This window comes from Nicotiana attenuata, unplaced genomic scaffold (assembly GCF_001879085.1).
Source record: "Nicotiana attenuata strain UT unplaced genomic scaffold, NIATTr2, whole genome shotgun sequence".
Classification (NCBI taxonomy): Eukaryota; Viridiplantae; Streptophyta; class Magnoliopsida; order Solanales; family Solanaceae; genus Nicotiana; species Nicotiana attenuata.
The window spans coordinates 112,459-133,775 of NW_017672290.1; the positions used below are offsets into that span (position 1 = coordinate 112,459).

At 36.5% G+C, this 21,317-nt stretch overlaps 1 protein-coding gene across 1 annotated transcript; it reads left to right on the plus strand.

Annotated features, from left to right (window-relative positions):
- The first annotated feature begins 632 nt into the window (after nucleotides 1-632).
- Nucleotides 633-9,703, plus strand: LOC109212612 (thioredoxin reductase NTRC). Its single transcript, XM_019376268.1, has 10 exons — nucleotides 633-1,049; nucleotides 1,638-1,845; nucleotides 1,952-2,057; nucleotides 2,938-3,203; nucleotides 5,286-5,565; nucleotides 6,376-6,483; nucleotides 7,468-7,554; nucleotides 7,662-7,766; nucleotides 8,434-8,564; nucleotides 9,398-9,703. The coding sequence occupies exons 1-10, from the start codon at nucleotides 755-757 to the stop codon at nucleotides 9,456-9,458; spliced, it is 1,647 nt and encodes a 548-aa protein (XP_019231813.1). The 5' UTR covers nucleotides 633-754; the 3' UTR covers nucleotides 9,459-9,703.
- The last annotated feature ends 11,614 nt before the right edge of the window (nucleotides 9,704-21,317 follow it).

Here is a 21,317-nt window from a genome sequence, read left to right on the forward strand (position 1 = left end):
ATTTATATATTTAACTCCTTGTTTATCAATTGGTATTGAATAAAATCACATATCTTTAAAACCACAATATAAGTTTAATTGTTCCTCGGATTTTAGGGTAAACAGAGATATTAGGGGAGCGATTATGTATAGTTTTACTATTTAAATCCATCTTTTCTTTGCATTGCATATTATCTGAGAAATTATTCTTTTACTCCCTAACCGCCGCAGAATTGCAGGCAAGTCAAGCAGAAAGAGATACGAAAGAAAAGCTACTTTGATCAATAAGAATTCTCTTCCCTTTTCTTTTATTATTTGGGTTCCCTTATTCATTATTTTAAAAAATAATAATTTATCATTCATATTTAGAAAGGTGTATCAAATCGATTGTTGCTGATATAAATTCAATTGATTTGACCTATTAGACTAATTATAAATTAAATAAATTATCTTATTTTGTTTGCTAATGTTATTAATGATTTTTAATATTGTTTTCCCCACCAACCAAATATAAACTTTGTCTAATAAAAGAAGCTCCGCATCATACAAACTGTTTGGATGACATTTTATTCAAAGGACAAAAACAAAGTGAATTTTTTATTTAACTTGAATGAAAATAATAAATTGGTTAGTTGAGTGGTTATCCTCAACCCAGAAGATACGAATAGATACACGGCACGAAGTCCAAAACAAAAGACCCCGTTGTGTGTGTGTGCGTAGTTAGTTGATAGACCAAACTTCTCAGCTCAGCTGGATATCGTATGCTCCGAAACCAATGGCTAATACTACTCCCCCCAATATTACAAACTCCGTTGGTATCGGAATCCGAATCCGCAGCAATTTAACGGCCCGACCCGCCTCCATGGCCGCATCTTCAGCTCTGTCAACTGCTATCCGAATACCAACCGCTCTATATGTCATTAACTCCGGTTCGAGTCGACGTGGAGCCGCTCGAGTGGACTCATTTAACGGTCATTTGACTCGCAGCCGTGCCGGTGCAACCTCTTTATCAATTCGAGCCTCCTCCGCCGCCGCTGCAACCGTGGAGCCGGTAGAAACTAGTTCTTCGGGTAAACTTTTATGTATATTTTTAGAGCATTTTGAAACTCTGCCTAGCGGTCCAATTTTGGGTCTGTAGACTAAAAATAGTCAAATTATGATGATAGAGTTAAATGGATATAGAGGATTTGATTGAATTGAAGTCAAACTTGAAGAAGCACAAGTATAATCGAAATTGCATTTGTATTATAAAAATATGCTGGTACATAATGCTGCATGAAATAGTTATTGAGTTAAAGTTGTATGAAAAGAAATTTTATATACTATCAAGTCACCCAAAGAATATCTATAGGTAAGCCTCCTAAAAATATGGTATTTGTAATCTTGAAAAAAAAAAGACATGTACCTGCTGCAATAGGTAAAAGTGACCTGATAGGCTAAAAAATTCCGTACGGTGTATATAACTTAAACTCAAAGTTATTTCGGTACAGATACTTGAGAAAAGTTTTATCTATCTCATGCTTCTTCATTATTTTCTTGCTCCATCACACAGCTACTATGTTATATTTTATATTTATAATTTGAGCTGTTAACCTGTCAGCAGTTCAGAAAGTGTGTAGTATAATTTTGAGCATACGGGTGTGTTTTGTTTGTTGCAGCTCAGGGTATTGAGAACTTGGTAATAATAGGGTCAGGTCCAGCTGGATATACAGCAGCAATTTATGCTGCTCGGGCCAACTTGAAGCCTGTAGTGTTTGAGGGATTTCAAGCAGGTGGTGTACCAGGAGGGCAGCTGATGACAACAACTGAAGTAGAAAACTTTCCTGGATTTCCTGAGGGGATAACTGGTCCTGACTTAATGGATAGGTACAAGAAAAGCTTTTGGGCCTTTATTTTCGTTCATCTATTAAAAGTTCCCTTGGTTATAGACAAAAGGTTTGATGAACGCTGAGAAATTATGTAATTTTGCTAGGATGAGGCGACAAGCTGAGAGATGGGGAGCTGAATTGTATCAGGAAGATGTGGAATTTATTGATGTGAAGAATACTCCTTTTACTGTCCAAAGTAGTGAACGTAAGGTGATGCATCCTCTAGTTGCAGGTTACACTGTCTATGTTTTATTATAGCTGCTTCAATCTTTAATTCCCATCAAATTGTTTGCCTTTTCTGAATTGGAGCTTTGATCTTTGTTAATCTATACCGATGATTTAACTAATTTGATGGGGTATGGATGGCTGCCATTTGTCAAGACCCCAGCAACCTTTTCATCTCTTCTTGAGTGTCACTAAGGTTGGTTACACATTTGGACTAATTAACAGTTTATATGTTGTCAAGTTTGTAACATGTTCTTAAACAAGTGCCTGGGAGAATTACAGGAAGTTAGATGCTAAACTTAATTCTTTCTCAATTTGGTTTTTTCTCTTTTAAGAGTTCTAAAGGATTTTAACGTGGTAGAACAAGACACCTCTCAGTTTGCTGCATTTGTTTTTTTGGAGAATGTCAATATCCTGTATTGTTATAGAGAACCATGCTATTAATCTTGATCTTCAAGATACCTTAGCCATGATATTAGAGTCTGATTTGTTCTTTGTACCTTTGATGTGTGACAGAAAGAGCATCCTTGGTTTTTTTACCTTTTACATGTGAAATAAAGAACATCTTTAGTTTTGTTTTCTGACTAGAATCCCCTCAAGTCTCTGAAGTTCTTCTGATAGGCATTATTCAGGAAAGTATATTTGCATATGTGGTACCAGCTCTCTTTTATTTCCTCCGTGATAACAAAAGGCATGATGGCCGTGTTTGTTTCATATGTTGTAAGAAATGTTGAGTTTCAAATGCACTAGTTCTTGCAGATGCCAATTTGATTCTTTAGACTTGTAGTTGGCTTATACCAGTAGATATGTGGTTCCCACATTAGGGTCATTATATTGAACCACTGCTCACGTCTGTATTTTCCAGGTAAAGTGTCATAGCCTTATTGTGGCTACAGGAGCCAATGCAAGAAAGTTGGGATTGCCCCGTGAAGATGAATTTTGGAGCAGAGGAATTAGTGCTTGTGCAATTTGTGATGGAGCATCACCGATTTTCAAGGGTCAGGTCCTTGCTGTTGTTGGAGGTGGTGATACAGCTACGGAGGAAGCAATATACTTAACAAAGTATGCACGCCATGTCCATTTACTTGTCCGCAAGGACCAACTAAGAGCATCAAGGGCAATGCAAGATAGGTAATTGATGTTTATGTACATTTTCCTATTGCTGTTTTTGTTTTTCTCCCTCAAATTGTTGTAGCACAAGGCATCAGGATTCATCTTAGAATTGTTGTAATCTGATGGGCCATTTTGTTTTCTTTGGGACAGGCCTATTAGGGTCGGATGTTTCTTTTGCTTTCGTTAGCTTTACTTTTTTGTTGTTGTTGCTGTCATTACTTTTTTGTTGTACATTATTTTCATCATAGCTTTTTTACTCTGTATTTTTCAAACCTGTTTTGAAAAGCGCTTTTCTTGAGCCGAGGGCCTGTCGGAAACAGCCTCTCTACCCCACAAAGGTAGGGGTAAGGTTGTTGAATCCCACTTGTTGAATCACACTGGGTATGTTGTTGTTTGTAGGGCTGTTAGGGTCATATAATACTCTCCTTCTCTGCAAATGTTCGCTAGTTTAAAAGGCTTGACATGATGTAGAAGAATTTAAATATGGTGAAATGGTCAATGTTACTTTTAGGCATTTCAGACTGATTGATGAATGGTAGGAGCATTAGTCAAGTGTCATATCATGGCTACTTACATATAGGACACTTTACTGTCATCTGTAAAAATATCTAGAGTAGTTCTCTAACTCTGAGATGTCTATACAGATGGCTAATTTACCTATATTTAAAAATATTACTATCTACATTGAAGGTGCTGGTTCTTTACTTCATCTTCGTGTTACAAACCACGTGAATTTTCCTTGTGACCTGCTAAAGATGAGAACTTGAGAATGCATAATATGTTAGTTTGATAATAACTGAAATGCAGTTACTTTGCATGCAGATACGCATATATGCATGTTGCTGAAGGATGTTCAATAGGATAATCATATTTGAAATAACAGGATCTTTGAGGTTGAGAAATAAGTTTCCTGATTATCCGGTAGTTCTAGAAGATGAACCAATATCTTATAACTTCCATTAGCTGCTTATCACTGTTATCTTCCTGTTTTCAGAAGTCCTCCTAATGCTTAGCCCCCCCCCCCCCCTCTCCTTTTTAGTGTTGAATCTAATTCAGGATACAGTAGCCTGCCAGACCAGCAGTATTTCTCTAATTGAATTCTGGTTCATAATGAATCTCTCTCTCTCTCGGAGGGTTATGCTATATGCGATGTCAACTTGTAAGGTACCAAGCTGTAAAAGCCTACTTAAATGGCAAAATAAATGGACAAAATCCAATAAAGGAACCAACCAACTGCACAACTTCATACTTTCAGAGAAAGTCAAAAAGCTGCTGATATATAACAAAGTCGTGAGAATTAGTCATTGTGTTCGGATTCCTTATTGCTTTGATCACACCCAGCTCCTTCACATTTTACGTATTTATCACTACATTTGTGAGAGCAGAATAACACACTCCACAATAGCCGTCTCCTTTAGCTTCTCCTCGGCCTTGCCATATAAAGCACTCATTGTAGAAGATCCCAATGATTGTTGTGAGCTTGGCATCTGAGATACATCACTGCCTGTCTTGTTTGTCTTCTTTAATACTCAGCATTTTATTTCATTATCTTATCAAGTACAATAGACAGTTCATGGGATATTGACTTCACAATGTCATTGAAAGGGAGTCATCAAAGATTTATATCTTTTAATACACTATTCTAGTACGTACTATGGGCTCTCCCTCATATGCATTGCAGTAAATACTAATTTAAAAAAGGGTTCATATTGTGTTGTAGTCTTGTAGACAGTAGTGAATGTGCTCTCTGCATTACAATACCATCATGATTTGAGTTCAGCATGCACCTGCAAGTCACATGACATGATTGACCAACATAGGTGCATCCTCCAGATGAGTGATTAAATAGTCCAGTGTTTCTTGTTTGTCTCAGTAATGACAGCTCACTTTGGTTTGCTGCTGATTATTTTTCACTTTTGCCTCTTCCCCAGTTTCAACCTATTGTAGCTTTTATTCTGCTTGTGGCATACTTATTTCTGTAAATGTTGTTACATATCTATTTGACCTATGAAGCGGATTGAATTACTAATGAGCTATATATTTCAAGTTTCAACTCCCTGAAATGTTTGTTTAACAGGTTGGTTATGGGGAATGTTTCAGAGTTTTCAACAATCCAAACATCACTGTGCATTTCAACACTGAGACCGTGGATGTTGTCAGCAACCCTAAGGGCCAGATGTCAGGAATTTTGATCAGAAAAGCTGATACGCAGGAAGAATCCGTGCTTGAGGCAAAAGGCTTGTTTTATGGTATAGGTCATTCACCAAATAGTCAACTGTTGGAAGGCCAAGTTGAACTTGATAGCTCAGGCTACATATTGGTCAAGGAGGGGACGGCAAACACTTCTGTGGAAGGTGTATTTGCAGCTGGAGATGTACAGGTACTTAGAGCAATTTATTATTTCAGTCCTGCTGTTTTTCTTTGTTTTTACTATTCTTGTACTTCAGGCGGTGATTGTAACTCCTAAGAAAGTTCAGGTTAATTATGCATGACCCTTTTTGATGTATCCTGTGTGCTGTTGATGAACATCATGTCTCTAGCCTGTTCATTGAAACGTCTGAATTAAGTCCTTAAGATAAGTTTTTTTTTTGATAAGGTAATAAATTTGATTAATAAGGGCGGAAACAAGCCCGTATACAAGTAGTATACCCAAAAAGTAGAAAACCTTACAAAAAGACATGGTTTTCTATGAATAACACCTAATCTTCTGTACAAATAGGAACCTCATGGGTGCACCAAAAATAAATAAGGGAAAAGAGGCTACTCCTCAAGCGGACAAGAATTTTTTCTTGTCCATCAAAAGCTCTCCTAATCCTCTCATTCCAACAACCCACATGAGTGCCAATGGAACAACATTCCATGCCCTGCGTCTTCTCCTCTGTCTTCTGAAGTTCCTCTCTTTTATAAACTTAATTTTCAAGGTGTTGCAATGAGAGAGGGGGAGCCATCCAATAAAATATAATGTGATGCCATTTCTCAGACCTTCTCTTTTTGAATTCTTAGGTTGCCTGGGTAGTGGAAATCCTGAGATTAACTCATGACAGGATAAAACATTTTGTCTTTCCTTTGAAGTTAATTTTCCCACTGTGTTCCTGTAGAATGAAACTCATCTTGTGATTTGTATTTGTATTTGCAACTTCTTATAGTGTGATACTTCCTCATATCACCATGACATGTTCTCCATATGTAGGATCATGAATGGAGGCAAGCCATCACTGCAGCTGGCTCAGGATGTGTAGCTGCTCTATCAGTGGAGAGATATCTCACAAGCAAAAATCTTCTTATTGAATTCCACCAGGTATCTGACTTATTAAAGAAACTGATTTTCGGTCCTGTATATTTCCTTTACAAGTCATTAGATATGCGTATATAATCATGCTCTCAAGTGGTTTACAGCGCCCAAACATCGTTGTCTTGTTGACTTATATTTAATTTTTTGCATTTTCTGCAATAGGTAGGTATTTGTAAATTTCATACCCTTGGTATCCCCATGAATTGCAAGTTATTTGTCTTGGTAAAAAAAATTTGCAACTTATAAGTTACAAGTGCTTATATCCTAATGACCTAATTTAATGCTTTCTAAAATGTATGGATTACTTATGTAGGGTGTTAGAGTATTCATGCGAATCTACGTGGTTAGAGTATTCATGTGAATCCACGTGCAGGCACAAATGAAGTTGTCTACACTTACTGGGTGGTATTTGGATGTGATTGACCATATAAGAGAGGATTTAGAACATTATTACTTATGGACTGTCGTATCATCTATGACAATAATAGTTTGTATGAACTTCTTTTAGCTTGGTGAATTTATCTTGATCGCGAGAATTCCATCAAGGTGGTCTGACAAAGAAACTGTTATGCTGAAATATCAAAGAGATACATTTAAAGTTCTCATTTGAGTTACCCTTTCAATTTTAGTTTTTTCATGGGGAAACAGAAAACTAGAGAGTTACACTTTAATAGATTTTATTTATGGATGCTTGGCAGTGCTGCACTATCTTCTGTTTTTTCTGAGCTTTTTGGTGATATTATACAGTATAAGAATGAGTAATTTATTTGTACTGCTTTATCTTTACCTTACCAAAAAATAAAATTTATTTGTGCTATTTTATGTGAACTGGGTTATACCAAGCATGGGGCTTCTTACTTCCCCAACAGTACTCCCTCTTTTTTTACTGTATAAGTACCAATAATCTTTTGAATTTGCACTATTGTCCAATATGCCTAGACCAATAGTTCATTATCAAATGAATCTTCCCGAACTTTTTGATCTCATCAGCCTGCTACTGAAGAAGTTAAGAAGGAACTCACCGAGAAAGATGTCCAAGAAGGTTTTGATATAACACTTACAAAGCACAAGGGCCAGGTATGAGATCGAGGAAGCTCAGATCTTTCTGAATATTCTGTTCGAATGGCCCTTTAACATAGTCAGCATTCCTATCTGATGATCATTTTTATGCTTTTCCTTCTCAGTATGCTTTACGGAAATTGTACCACGAGAGCTCAAGGATTATTTGTGTACTATATACATCACCAACATGCGGTCCTTGTAGGACCTTGAAACCGATTCTTAGCAAGGTATGCAACTCAGAGGATGTGCAACTTCTATGTGTCCTTTCAATTAGCCATCAACTCTCTTTTACATTAGTGAATTGTAAAAGAAAAAAGTTAACCATTATCACATTTCCCTTGCAAGTTAAAAGACTAATTTGTGAGGAGTGTTGATAGTGTTATGTCCTGTCAATCTTTATCAATCCACGATGTGGGTAATTTGTCTTAAAAGTTTCTGTTTCAATATCATTTATCATTTTGAAGAAAGTTGCAACAACAACAACGACCCAGTTAAATCCCACTACTGGGGTCTGGGGAGGGTAGTGTGTACGCAGACCTTACCCCTACCACAAGGGGTAGAGAGGTTGTTTTCGAAAGACCCTCGGCTCAAGAAGACGAAAAGAGGCAATATATTAGTACCATAAAAAAAAACATTAAACAAATAACTGCGATAAAGGAGGGATTACTTGAAGAAAGTTGATTACTTGAAATCATAAATGGAGTAATAACTAAATCTTGAGATAAACCTCAAAGACCCATGATAAAGGTTGTTTAAAGAAAAGAGCTTTGTTTCAATCAACTTCGCTTCATCCTTACTTCTACTCGGTAATAGTTGATTCCTTTAGCTGCTTTGCTGTTGAGTACTGGCTTTTGTAGTGCTTATTATACCTGTTCCATTGTGCTTGTGCAACAGGTCATCGATGAATTTGACCAGCATGTACACTTTGTTGAAATTGATATTACTGAAGATCCAGAGATTGCTGAGGCAGCTGGAATTATGGGTACTCCATGTGTACAGTTTTTCAAGAATAAGGAAATGCTCAGGTTGGTTACATTTGGCTTTTTTTCCCTCGAAAAGTATAAACTGCTTAATTTTCTATATTCTAAATCACCTAAACAGCTGTCTTCTTCTCGTAATTCTTTGTTATACGAGTTCCATCTCATTCAATCTTTCATAGTTTCACCCTGCACCAAGTAAAATAAGCATCGCTAGTCGGGCTCAAGCCCTATGAACTTGATTTCATCGGAAATGCAATTTCTTCAAGCTTCACTCTTATTTCCCATTGTCCTGAATCGACTTCCTTATGTTACCTCAAGATTCTTTTTGCTCCGGTCTTGATGTTTCTTAGGAAGATATCATCTTTGATTAAAACCTCTCTCTTTGTGCTCTTCTTTATTACATAACAAATGCGGAAAAGAGAACTATACTTCCGCGTACAGCTCTGCATACATGTGCTCATTCTCCTCGCTTTGTTGTTCTCCGCTACTCGTCGCTATCATCGAGCCCGGCTCCCTTACCTCACTTCCACTCTCCATTATTATCACATAGTATAATCCAACCAAACACCTAAACATAAATTAGGAAATAAATTTTATTAGTTATATATTTTCCATGAAATTTAACAAACATATTTTGTACCAACCAAATAGAGCCTCAAATCCTGCATGTGTTATGTTATGCTAGCATTTAGCATTATTATTATCATCTTGCCTCTAGCTAGTGTAATCCATCTCCTGCTCTAATTTCTGCACCATTCGCTGTCTGCCTTAAGTTACTGCAGAGAATCGTTGGAAAAAGCAAGTTCAGTAGCATCAAATTTCTTAAGCAGCTTGACTTGTTTTCGTGCTAATTCCTCTTTTCTTTTGTGGATATGTAGGACTGTCTCAGGTGTCAAAATGAAGAGAGAGTATAGGGAGTTGATTGAAGCAAATATATGAAGGCTTTTTTGTTAAATCTTTGTCAAATCTCCATTTTTTCCCCTTTTCAGTTGATTTTTCTAATGCATGGTACGCAAATCAATTTTTTTTCAAAAGGGGTAAAAGAACAACAGCCCAATACCTTGTATAAGCTCAATAACAAGTAGTAGCATTCTTACATGGAATGTTCTGTGTGTCACAAATTTCAAAAGCGCAAGAAATTGAGATTACATTCTTTGGCGAGAGTGTCAACGGGATTCGATTTAGTAGTTGTTTTTAGTAATTGTCTTCCGCCATTTTTCTTCCTTTTTTTATTTTTTCTTAAAGTTGTCCAATACTTTCGCCAATGGGAGCGGGAGACCAAGCAATTTGACCTTATTAATAAAAAATTAAAGTGAAATTTATCACATAATCATGGTTAAGTGATAAACGTGTGTACGAATAACACGTGGCTTGCAGTTTTCGGTTTGGTCTATATGTCCGGTTCGGGTAAAAAAAAATCTGGAGAGCATTGTACAATAACAACGATAAATATTATTTCTGCTGCTTCTTTAGCCATTCAATTTCAACAAGCAAGAATCAATGACGAAAGAATTATTCCTCCTCCTAGTTTACCCACTTTAGCCCTTCAAGTGGGCTGGAGAGAAAAAAAGGAAGAGATAGAATATTGGAGTTTTGACACACTTATCTACAAGAACAAAACTATTTATCCTTGTTTACCCATTTGTTTTTCTACCCATAAACTAATTACATTTCCTACCCATAGTAGTTTTTGTGGGGAATTTTTTCTTTATTCTCCAATTTTTTTTTATTTTTTTTATTTCTATGCTTCTTTTCTTTCTTTTTTTTTCTTTTTTTTTCTTTCTCCTTTTCTTTTTTCTCATTTTCTTCTTATTTTTTTCTTTTTTCCTTTTCTAATTTCATTTAACTTCTTTTTTTTATATTTTTTTTCTCTTCATAATCTGATTTCATTCACTGTTTTCACTATTTTTTATTATTCTTTTTTTTATATTATTACTAAAGAAAAATCAAATTGTGTACCAATTAAATGTAGCTAATACAATCAAAAAATATTAACTAACATATGATACCAATATAATATATAGCTATACCAACAGGGTATACAATTGTACGCAAAGAGTTAAAAAAAATTTAATTCAATTATTAAACTGAAATAATATCAGTTGTCAATAAAAATTTTAAAAAATTCTAAAAGGATCTAATTGTAAGAGTATACCGTTACATTATATAGCATACTATAATATTTTTTTTATTTTTGCATTTTCAATTTGCCTCTCACGCTGGGCAAAAGCTTAAAGCAAATTAAAAGGGAAAAGGCAAGTGAATTTACGGGTAATAAGTATATTATTATAATATATTGTATACTATTACAACATACTGTTAAAGTATATTGCATATTATTATAGTATACTATAACAATATATAGTATACTATAATAGTATACTGTTGCAGTATAACTATATACTCCTATAGTATACTGTTGGAGTATAGCTATATACTCCTACAACATATTGTATACTGTAGCAGTAACTATTGGGTAGTTGTGCTCTTCTTCGATTTTCAGCTGAAAATTTCGATCTCAATCACTTCAAATCAGCTCCAAATGCTATCAAATTTCAGTATGAACTTCCAGAAGGTATTATAAGCAATATTTAACAGCACCCACTTTGAATCAAACAAGAAATCTTCAAAATAAAAATTTTAAATTCAAGCGCTTCAAGCCCAACAATGGTGAATATTCAAATACACATAAAAGCTAGTACATGGGAGTACTGGTTTTCTTCGAGTTCATACGCAAACTTTACCTTAATGATAATGGCCGCAAGTTTTAGACATAGGCTAAAAAAGTTCTTAAATTAAAGCGGGTCAAATAGCAGAGTACTAAAAGTGAAGTTATTATAATAAAACTAAAAAGAAAAGTAAAGAATTCTAACTCTCTTGACAAAGAAGCAGGGGGATTAAAAACTGGATGCATTTGAAATTAAGGAGCCATTTATTGTGGCTGGTGAGGCATGGCAGTGCGAATAGAATAAAGGGCGGGTAAATAATTTGGATCGCATGGGTAGGAGAAGTAAATAATTTGGGCATGTGTATTAAAAGGTAAATAATTTGGAATTAATAAGTATAAAGTGAGATTTTATCTAGAATATTATGTCATCAATTATCATATTACATAGCTAAAAGTAAAATAATTAATTAAAAGTTAGTGGACATTGTTCAAAAGCAGGATCGAACCGGCGATATTCGAACAAAAAAATTATATTCAGGCCAAAGCACCCAAAGCTCCTCCAGGCCCCAATGGGTGCTAACTCATTCTGTATGTCAAAATCTTGAGATCTGGATAATTAATAAAGTTTGTGCTCAAGTTGGTGGGTGCTTAAGCACCCATAAGTATGCATGTGGATCCGCCCACGGTTATACCGTTCCCTAATGTATCGTCTTGTATTATACTATATTGTACTGTTTTGATAAATACAATGTTTGGATAGACGGTAAGCCGTCATTTCATAATGTCACGCATTAGCAATATAAAGAATATACTTACAATATTATAAAGAATATACGGGATAAAATTATTATATAAAAAGGTAGAGTGAAGAATAAAATAGAATTTTTTAATAATAAGGAAGGGCAAGATAAGAAAAGAAAACGATGTGATCACAACAAATCGATCATTTCATAAGTGACATTTATTGTCGTTACATAACGAATTTACAATACAATGTATTGGGAAAAATTATATTTATGTATATGGTGACGTGTCATGACGTATAGACTGGTCAAACAGTCAAAGAAATAAGGTTGGTTAACAGATACGAGCAACAACAGATACGAGTAAATTAAATGGAGGGGGTGCGAGCAGTCATACAAGTAATTCAACGCTCGTACCTATTCAAGACATTTGAAACTTAAAGATAGTGAAGAATCAAAGGAATAAATTTAACAGCAAAAAGGAGTCCAGATACAGCATTTAATGAGTATTAATTATTGGAAACGTTAGAGAATATGTATTTAATGTATATGATTGCATAATGTAACATTTAAAGTCATTCATTGCCCATAATAGCATTATTATGACAAAGGTAAGGCTTGTATCCCAAAAAGAGCTATAAAAAGGGAAGAAACAAACAATTGTAGGGGGAGGTGACTATTGGAATATACTTTGATTTACCAGCTTTCATACTTGGTTACTCTAAAATTTCTTTCTTTATTTACTTTTTCGATTATCAGTAACCCGATTCTTCTAAATTCTAGTTTTGACTAAAATCCTATTTTTTGGTTAAACAAATTGGTTCCGTTACCGGGAATCTGATAATCAAGTATATCTCAACCTAATTTTCTTGATTGCATCAATCATGCTGAACAACAATGACAACACTCAAGGAAACCCAGAAATTCAAACAATCCAACAACTTCAGGGAGATTCCCCACGAGGCTCTCCACAAGGTTCTCCACGAGGCTCCCCACGACGGTCTCGTGAAGGCACTCCTGATGGATCTCACACAGATGGACAGGCTCAATTCGAAAATGTTGAAACCATGAATGAGGCTCTGCAAAAACTTATTGCCTCTCAAGTCAATAACGCTCTTCAAGCTTTTGTTAGCCAATTACCTGCTGTTCCACCCACATCTACTCCAAACAACAACACTTTGGAGAATCCTCGTTCAGGATTGGTTAATTCAGGCAACGGTGGGACCCCTAGTGAAACACAAGAGAGAGACCCAGGTAATCCAGTTAACTCTGATTTACAAAATATAGTACTAACCTTGCAGAAACAGCTTAAGGAGTAAAATGAACGCATAGAGCAAATACCTGGAGTACCGCCCGTGATCAAGGGAGTAGATATAGATAAATATTCCCAACAACCATGGAAGCCAAGTGCTGCTCCCCTCCCAATTCCAAAGAAGTTTAAGATGCCTGATATTCCAAAGTATGATGGTACATCAGATCCACGAGATCACGTTATTGCATTCACAACAGGTGTCAAGGGCAATGATTTGACTAAGCAAGAGATTGAGTCGGTCTTGGTCAAGAAATTCGCTGAAACACTCACTAAAGGGGCCTTAACATGGTATTCTCTTTTACCTGAAAATTCTATAAATTTGTTTGCTGAGCTTGCAGATTTATTTATCAAAGCACACTCGGGAGCTCAAAAAGTTGAAAAGCGAATGGAAGATATCTTCAAAATCAAGCAAGGAGACTCAGAGTTGCTTAGAGAGTTCGTAGATAGATTTCAACGAGAAAGAATGACGCTGCCACGAGTACCTGACAATTGGGCAGCCATAGCCTTTGCTAGTAATTTGAATGAGAAGAGTTCAGAAGCCACGAGGCGACTCAAAGAAAGCCTTCGAGAATTCCCAGCAACAACGTGGAATGATGTCTACAACAGATACAGTACAAAGATGAGGATTGAAGAAGACATTATTTTACGACATAAAACAGAAGAAAAGGTAAGCTCAAGGCGTGTGGAAAATGAAAAGAGATCCGGTAAAAATAGGTACGAGCCATACATGGGACCTGCGGGAAAGGACTCACGGTCAAGACAAGATAATCAAAGGTACGATCACAAACCTAGGAACAGGGAATCAGGCTCCTCATCAAGGTTCGGGAATGATCGAAACACACGCGGGTCACGAGACGATGATGGAAGTCTAAAGGCAAGGTTCGGTGGTTACAACTTCAACGTAAGCACCTCTGAACTCGTGGCTGTTTTAAGAAGCATGGGAGATAAGGTACGATGGCCAAAGGAAATGCGATCAAATCCGAACAGACGAAACCCTGATCATTGGTGCGAATTTCATAACGATCATGGGCATAAAATAGCAGATTGCAGGTTTCTACAAGGTGAAATTGATCATTTGTTAAAACAAGGGTATCTTACTGAGTTGTTCAGTGAGAAAGGTAAACAAGCATACATGAAAAACAGACAGGAGCCTCCAAAACCACCTTCGCCCAAGAGAACTGTCATCGTTATAAGCGGAGGTGAAGAGATCAATGATGTATCATATAAAAAGGTTTCAAAGGTGACAATTACCCACGGGAAGCGGCCTCGACATGTACTGGAAGAAGAGAATGTTATATTCAACAACGCAGACGCTGAGGGACTCATAACTCCGCATAACGACGCACTGGTAATATCTTTACTTGTACATGATACTAACGTGAAACGAGTTTTGGTTGATCCAGGTAGCTCCGTAAACATTGTTTTAATACAGGTATTGCGCGAGATGCAAACGGAGGATAAATTAATCCCAAAGGCGCATACTTTGTCGGGATTTGATAACTCTAGTGTTGTAACAAAAGGGGAGGCAATACTTACTACATTCGCAGAAGGCATCGTTAAAGATACCAAATTTCAAGTGGTAGATATGGAAATGGCTTACAATATGATTCTTGGGAGGCCATGGATTCATGACATGGAAGTTGTTCCTTCAACTTTACATCAAGTTATTAAATTCCTATCTCCATGGGGAATATGCCAAATCAGAGGCGATCAACAAACATCTAGAAACATCAATTCCGTTGCAGATTCAACTGTTAAAGGTGAAGACAAATAGCAATTATAGAATTTAGGTGAGGGTAACACGGAGTCAACCTCACCTGAGCAAAAGCAAACAGATCTGGATTCAAGACCTGATACCATTCAAGAATCGGAGAAGAATGAGAACATCAAACAACGATAGAAGAGCTAGAGGCCGTGGTGTTATTTATCCATTGGCCCGAGAGAAAAGTGTACATAGGATCTAATCTTAGCCCGGAGGTAAAACGTAAATTGATTGAATTTTTAAAAGCTAATGCAGACTGTTTTGCTTGGTCCCATTCTGACATGACAGGGATACCACTGGAAGTCATGACTCATAAGTTGAATGAAGATCCATCATATCCTCCCGTCAAGCAAAAGAAAAGAAAGCAAGGAACTTTCAAAAATAAGGTGATTCAAGAGGAAGTTCAAAAGTTGCTAAAAATTGGTTCAATTCGTGAGGTAAAATATCCTAACTGGTTAGCTGATACTGTTGTGGTTCCTAAGAAAAACGGTAAGTGGCGAGCCTGTGTAGATTACACAGACCTTAATAAAGCCTATCCAAAAGATTCATTTCCTTTACCGCACATAAATCAGTTGATGCTACTGCAGGGCATGAGCTATTAAGTTTTTTAGATGCATATTCAGGCTATAATCAAATCAAAATGGATCCAGGAGATGAAGAAAAAACTTCTTTTATAACAGACAGGGGGACTTACTGTTACAAGGTAATGCCCTTCGGTCTTAAGAATGCAGGTGCAACGTATCAAAGGTTGGTCACCCAAATGTTTCAAGAACATTTAGGTAAAACCATGGAAGTATATATAGATGATATGCTAGTTAAGACTCAATATTCAGAAGATCATATATCGCACCTATCTGATACGTTTAAAATTTTACGAAAATATAATATGAAGTTGAATCCAGAAAAATGTGCATTTGGTGTGGCATCAGGAAAATTTTTAGGTTTTCTTGTTTCTAACCGTGGTATTGAAGTGAATCCTGCACAGATTAAGGCCATTGAAGAAATTCCTGATATACTTTCCAACAAGAAAGAGGTTCAAAGACTAACAGAAAGAATCGCAGCTTTGGGAAGGTTCATTTCTAAATCATCGGAAAAATATTTTAAATTCTTCTCGGCTCTTAAGAAGCAGGATCATTTTGAATGGGATGAGGAGTGTCAAAAAGCACTTAGGGATTTGAAAATATACTTGTCAAATCCACCTTTGCTAGCAAAACCCAAGGCTGGGGAGAAACTTTTCATCTACCTTGCTGTTTCAGAAGTTGCGGTAAGCACGGTTTTGGTTCGAGAAGAGCAGGGTAAACAATCTCCTATCTATTATGTTAGTAAATCTTTGTTAGATGCAGAGACACGGTATCCACAATTGGAAAAATTAGCACTTGCTCTAATCATGGCATCTAGGAAGTTAAGACCTTACTTTCAATGTCATCCCATTGTTGTAGTGACTGCATACCCCCTACGTAATATATTGCATAAACATGAATTGTCAGGAAGGTTAGCTAAATGGGCCATAGAGCTAAGTGTATATGAAATCACGTACTTACCTAGAACAGCAATAAAATCACAGATATTAGCTGATTTCGTCGCTAACTTTAGCCAAGGGATGCAATTAGAAGCAGAAAAAGAAGTACAAGTACTTAATGGGGCTAATCCAGGAACATGGACCTTATTTACTGATGGCTCATCTAACGTAAAAGGTGCAGGATTAGGAATTGTTTTAGTACCACCTACAGGTGAAACTATTAGGCAAGCTATTAAATATCATTTCGTAACTAACAATGAAGCGGAGTATGAAGCTGTGATTGCAGGTTTAGAATTGGCACGAGAACTTGGTATAAATCAAGTAGTGATCAAAAGTGACTCGCAGCTCGCGGTTAATCAAATGCTGGGGACTTACACAGCTAGGGAAGCAAGGATGCAACAGTACTTGGAAAAGGTACGGGAACTGATAAAGCAATTCCAGACTTGGAAGGTCATACAGATATCGAGGGATGAAAATGTTGAAGCAGATGCCTTAGCTAATCTCGCATCCGCAGCTGATGTAGCAAAAGATGCAAATGCTGCAATTGTACATTTATTTCACTCAGTTCTCGATCTAGATAAGAATGAGGTAAATTTTAATAATTTAACTTGGGATTGGAGAAACGAAATTGTTGCATTTTTACAGTATGGAATCGTCCCTAATGACAAGAAGCAAGCGCATGCACTTCGAAAAAAGGCTGCTCGTTACTGTTTAAAATAAGGGAATCTTTATCGTAAGATGTTCGGTGGTCCATTAGCAAGATGCCTCGGACCTTCTCAAACGGAGTATGTAATGAGGGAAATACATGAGGGGCATTGCGGGAATCACGCAGGAGGAAGATCACTAATAAGAACTTTGATTAGAGCAGGATATTACTGGCCTAAAATGGAGGAAGAAGCGGAAAGTTTTGTAGCTAAATGTGATAAATGTCAAAGGTACGGTAACAACATGCATAGACCTGCGGAGTTGTTACATGCGGTCATATCACCATGGCCATTCATGAAGTGGGGAATGGACCACAAGCAAAAGGACAGGTAAAATTTTTGCTAGTACTTACTGATTACTTCACTAAATGGGTAGAAGCAGGAGCATTCAAACAGGTACGAGAAAAGGAGGTCAAAGACTTCATTTGGCGTAATATCATCTGCCGATTTGGTGTACCAAGAGAGATTGTATGCGACAATGGCCCTCAATTTCTCGGAGCTCAAGTCACTGAGTTTTTTGAGAGCTGGCAGATTAAGAGAATCACATCTACACCTTATCACCCAGTAGGCAATGGGCAAGCAGAATCAATGAACAAAGTCATAATCAACAATTTGAAGAAACGTTTAGAGGAATCAAAGGGTAATTGGCCTAAAGTGTTACCCGGAGTTTTATGGGCATATCGCACGACAACAAAGACGAGCACAGGTGAAACTCCTTTCTCTTTAGTATATGGAGCTGAAGCATTAATCCCAGTTGCAATAGGAGAACCGAGTACAAGATTCTCACAAGCAACACAAGAATCTAATGATGAAGAGATGCGGGTCAATTTGGATCTACTGGAAGGCAAGAGAGAAGCCGCATTAATAAGAATGGCAGCACAAAAGCAAGTGATCGAACGATATTACAACAGAAAAGCACGACTGCGATACTTCAAAACTGGGGACTTCGTGCTTAAAAAAGTTTTTCAATCTACAAAGGCGGCCAACGCGGGTAAACTAAGTCCAACCTGGGAAGGACCCTACAGAGTTCGAGATATTGCAGGAAAAGGAGCATACGAGTTGGAAACAATGGACGGGAAGGTGCTTCCTTCGCATTGGAATGCAATTCATTTGAAGAGATATTACTTCTAAGGAAAAACCCACGGTCAGGTATCACCATGTTAAATTATCTTTGTTTTTGAATTGTTAAAATTTTACTAACGATTTTAGATGATAGGCAAAAACGCTAACCCGTTCTAAATGATGAGTCACGACCTGTAAGGCGAAATGGAATAAACTAAAATTCCTGGCCCAGGGTTACAATTATTCTGATAGAAATTTAAACGGGTTAAGAAGTCTTCATCTATAATCGTACCTCCGAGTCCCGTATGTATTTCCTTTTCAGGAAAAGGACCGAATGAGAGAAACAATCAAGTGCTCGAGGCTTCATACTTCAACACTCAAACACTTGGGGGACTACATAATATACACGAGTATATATAAAGAGGGCAGAGAAGATTGAAGAAAAATCAAGCCTGGGAAAAAGTCAATTGCAGAGTAATNCAGCATCCGCACCTCTTCAACCAACCCATTATCCAGTTCCAACAACTGTTGTCGAACACCGGTATCAACCAACTCAGTTCTCTTGTTGTTTGCCCTTGCATCTTGTCCTTGTGTTGTGAAGCAGAGTTACCACTTTCAAACCACAAACCAACCACCTTTTCTGGAATGACATGACAAAATGAAACCATCACGTTAGAGTTAGGGCATTTAACATAAGATAATCTCACTTTACGTGCAATGCACCCACCCACAGTTATCGGTTCTAAAATGACTTCGAGGGTACAAAGGTCAGTTGGCATCATCCCAATTTGTTCATTTCAATCACTCTTTTCTCTGCTTTTCTAGCATTTGCTTGCTTATTTTCCTTCCTCTTTTCCCTTCTAATTATCACTCTTTTCTTTCCTCTCATTTCTCACATCCCATGATTTCACCTCTTTTTTTTTCTTTGTCTCTCTTTTTTCCTTTTTCCTTCCCTTTTTTTCCTTTTAATAATAAAAAAAATGATTCGATCGAGCCCTATGTAGGTTGCCTACGTATCATGACCCCGCATGAATCAGATCTTTGCGTAGTTCTGGAAGATCGGGAATAAAGTAAACAAACTGACATTCTCTCTTTTTTTCTTTTTTTTACCTTGATGACTACTTTGATGAGAACAGAGAAATAAAAGATGCAAAACCCTTTTTTTTGAATTTTCTAGACTTAATGTTCTATAACCTATTCTAAACTCAAACTTAACGAGCATATATTTTTTGCTCTTTTTTGAAACAAACACTCTATGGGAATTTATTAAGGAAAAATCCTACAAGAGAAAAAATATTTTTTGATTCTTTTTTTTTCTGAAATGAAGTCCAAACATTTCGAATTTTCGCAAGATTTCGAAACAAGCAATGAAAAAGATAAAATAAAATATTTTTGGATTTCCATTTTGATTGCCTAAAGAAGAAATACTAATGATAAACAAAAATAAAGTATATTTTTTTCTCTATTACAATATCCTAAAGTTCTAATGAAAACTCTTCTTTTTTTTCATTTTTCACTAATTTCCCAAAGAAACACCTCAAAAGAAAATCTTTTTGGATTTTTGAGATTAATACCTTAAAGAAAACTTTTAACAAGGTACTAAAAGAGTTTTTTTTTTTTTTTTGAATTTTTGGTCCTAATCTAGTAAAGAAAATATAAAAACAATTTTTATTTTAAGTCCTAGATATTAATTGCCTAAAGGAAAAACCACCTCAAATACATTTTCTTTCATTTCTACAATTAGTATTCTAAAGAAAATTCCTAACGGAAATATGAAATAAATTTTTTTTTTTTTGGATTTTTGATTTATTACACACCTTTTCAAATGCAAAATACAAAGTACCATAATAATAATAAAACTCGACATTACTATTCAAAACTAAAAGGTAAAAGACGACATAATAAAAAAAAACAGACTCAAAACACAAAAAGAAAAGAAAATCTTCTTTTAATCCATTTCTGAATGAGCGATCCTGACTAGATGTCCTAGGCTCTGTCATGCTCCAACTCCGCTAAGTAAATGCACACCTGTATGAGAAAACTTAAACCAACACTATGTGAGAACCTACTAGACACATGCAAGACATGGTTGAGGCTATTTTGCAAAATGACTTATGTGGCCAAAAGGTAGCTAGAAGTGCAAAATTTGGCTAAGACCCCGCAAAGCCAAGAACCTAAGATTTACTAAGAAGACCGGACCCTATGTGGGTTGCCTACGTATCACGCCCCGAAAGACGAGAATCAGGTATGCTTAGTTCGGGCAGATTGGATACGGTTGAAAACAACTAATCTAGAAAAAACATATTTTTTGGTTTTTCTTGAAAAATGATGAAACATGCAAAATCTTTTTGGATTTTCTTTTTCTATTTTTTTTTGATTTTTTGATTTTTCGAAAAAATAATGCAAAAGTGCAAAATCTTTTTTTTTTTTAATTTTCAAACTCTTTTTTTTAACAACATAATTGGACCCAACTCGCTTTATCTTCACACTTCACCCTCTCTCTTTTTTCCATTTTTTTCTTTTTATTTTTTCATTGCCCTCAGCTATCATTGGTCCGCCAAATGACCCTTTTACCCTTGAATAAATGCAACATGTAGCACATAGGATGCATCAAGATGGTCTGTTATTTTGGGTACACCTGTCCTAGACGGACCCAACCCCTGTGTTGAGTCCCCTAAGTCAAATGCACGTGATGCAAACAAGCGCTCCTACTAGGGATCCGGCATGAAGCTGTGTTTTTCTTAGTTAAAATCCTAGGGTTTTGGTCTAGACTTGGGGTACCCGAGCGGACAACTGGGGCCGAGGAGGGGGCGACGTACCGGGAGCACTAAAGTCTGCCCGGCCTTGTCGCTTGCCCAGCCTCGCTCTATTTGGTATAATTTCTACAGAAAAGCGGGCTACGCGAATGTATGCACCATTTTCAGAAGACTCAAATGGGGTGGCGTAAGAAGGCAATTATATACAATTCAACAATATTAAAACGGTAAACAGATAGCATTAGCACAAAGGTTCACAAAATACAATAATA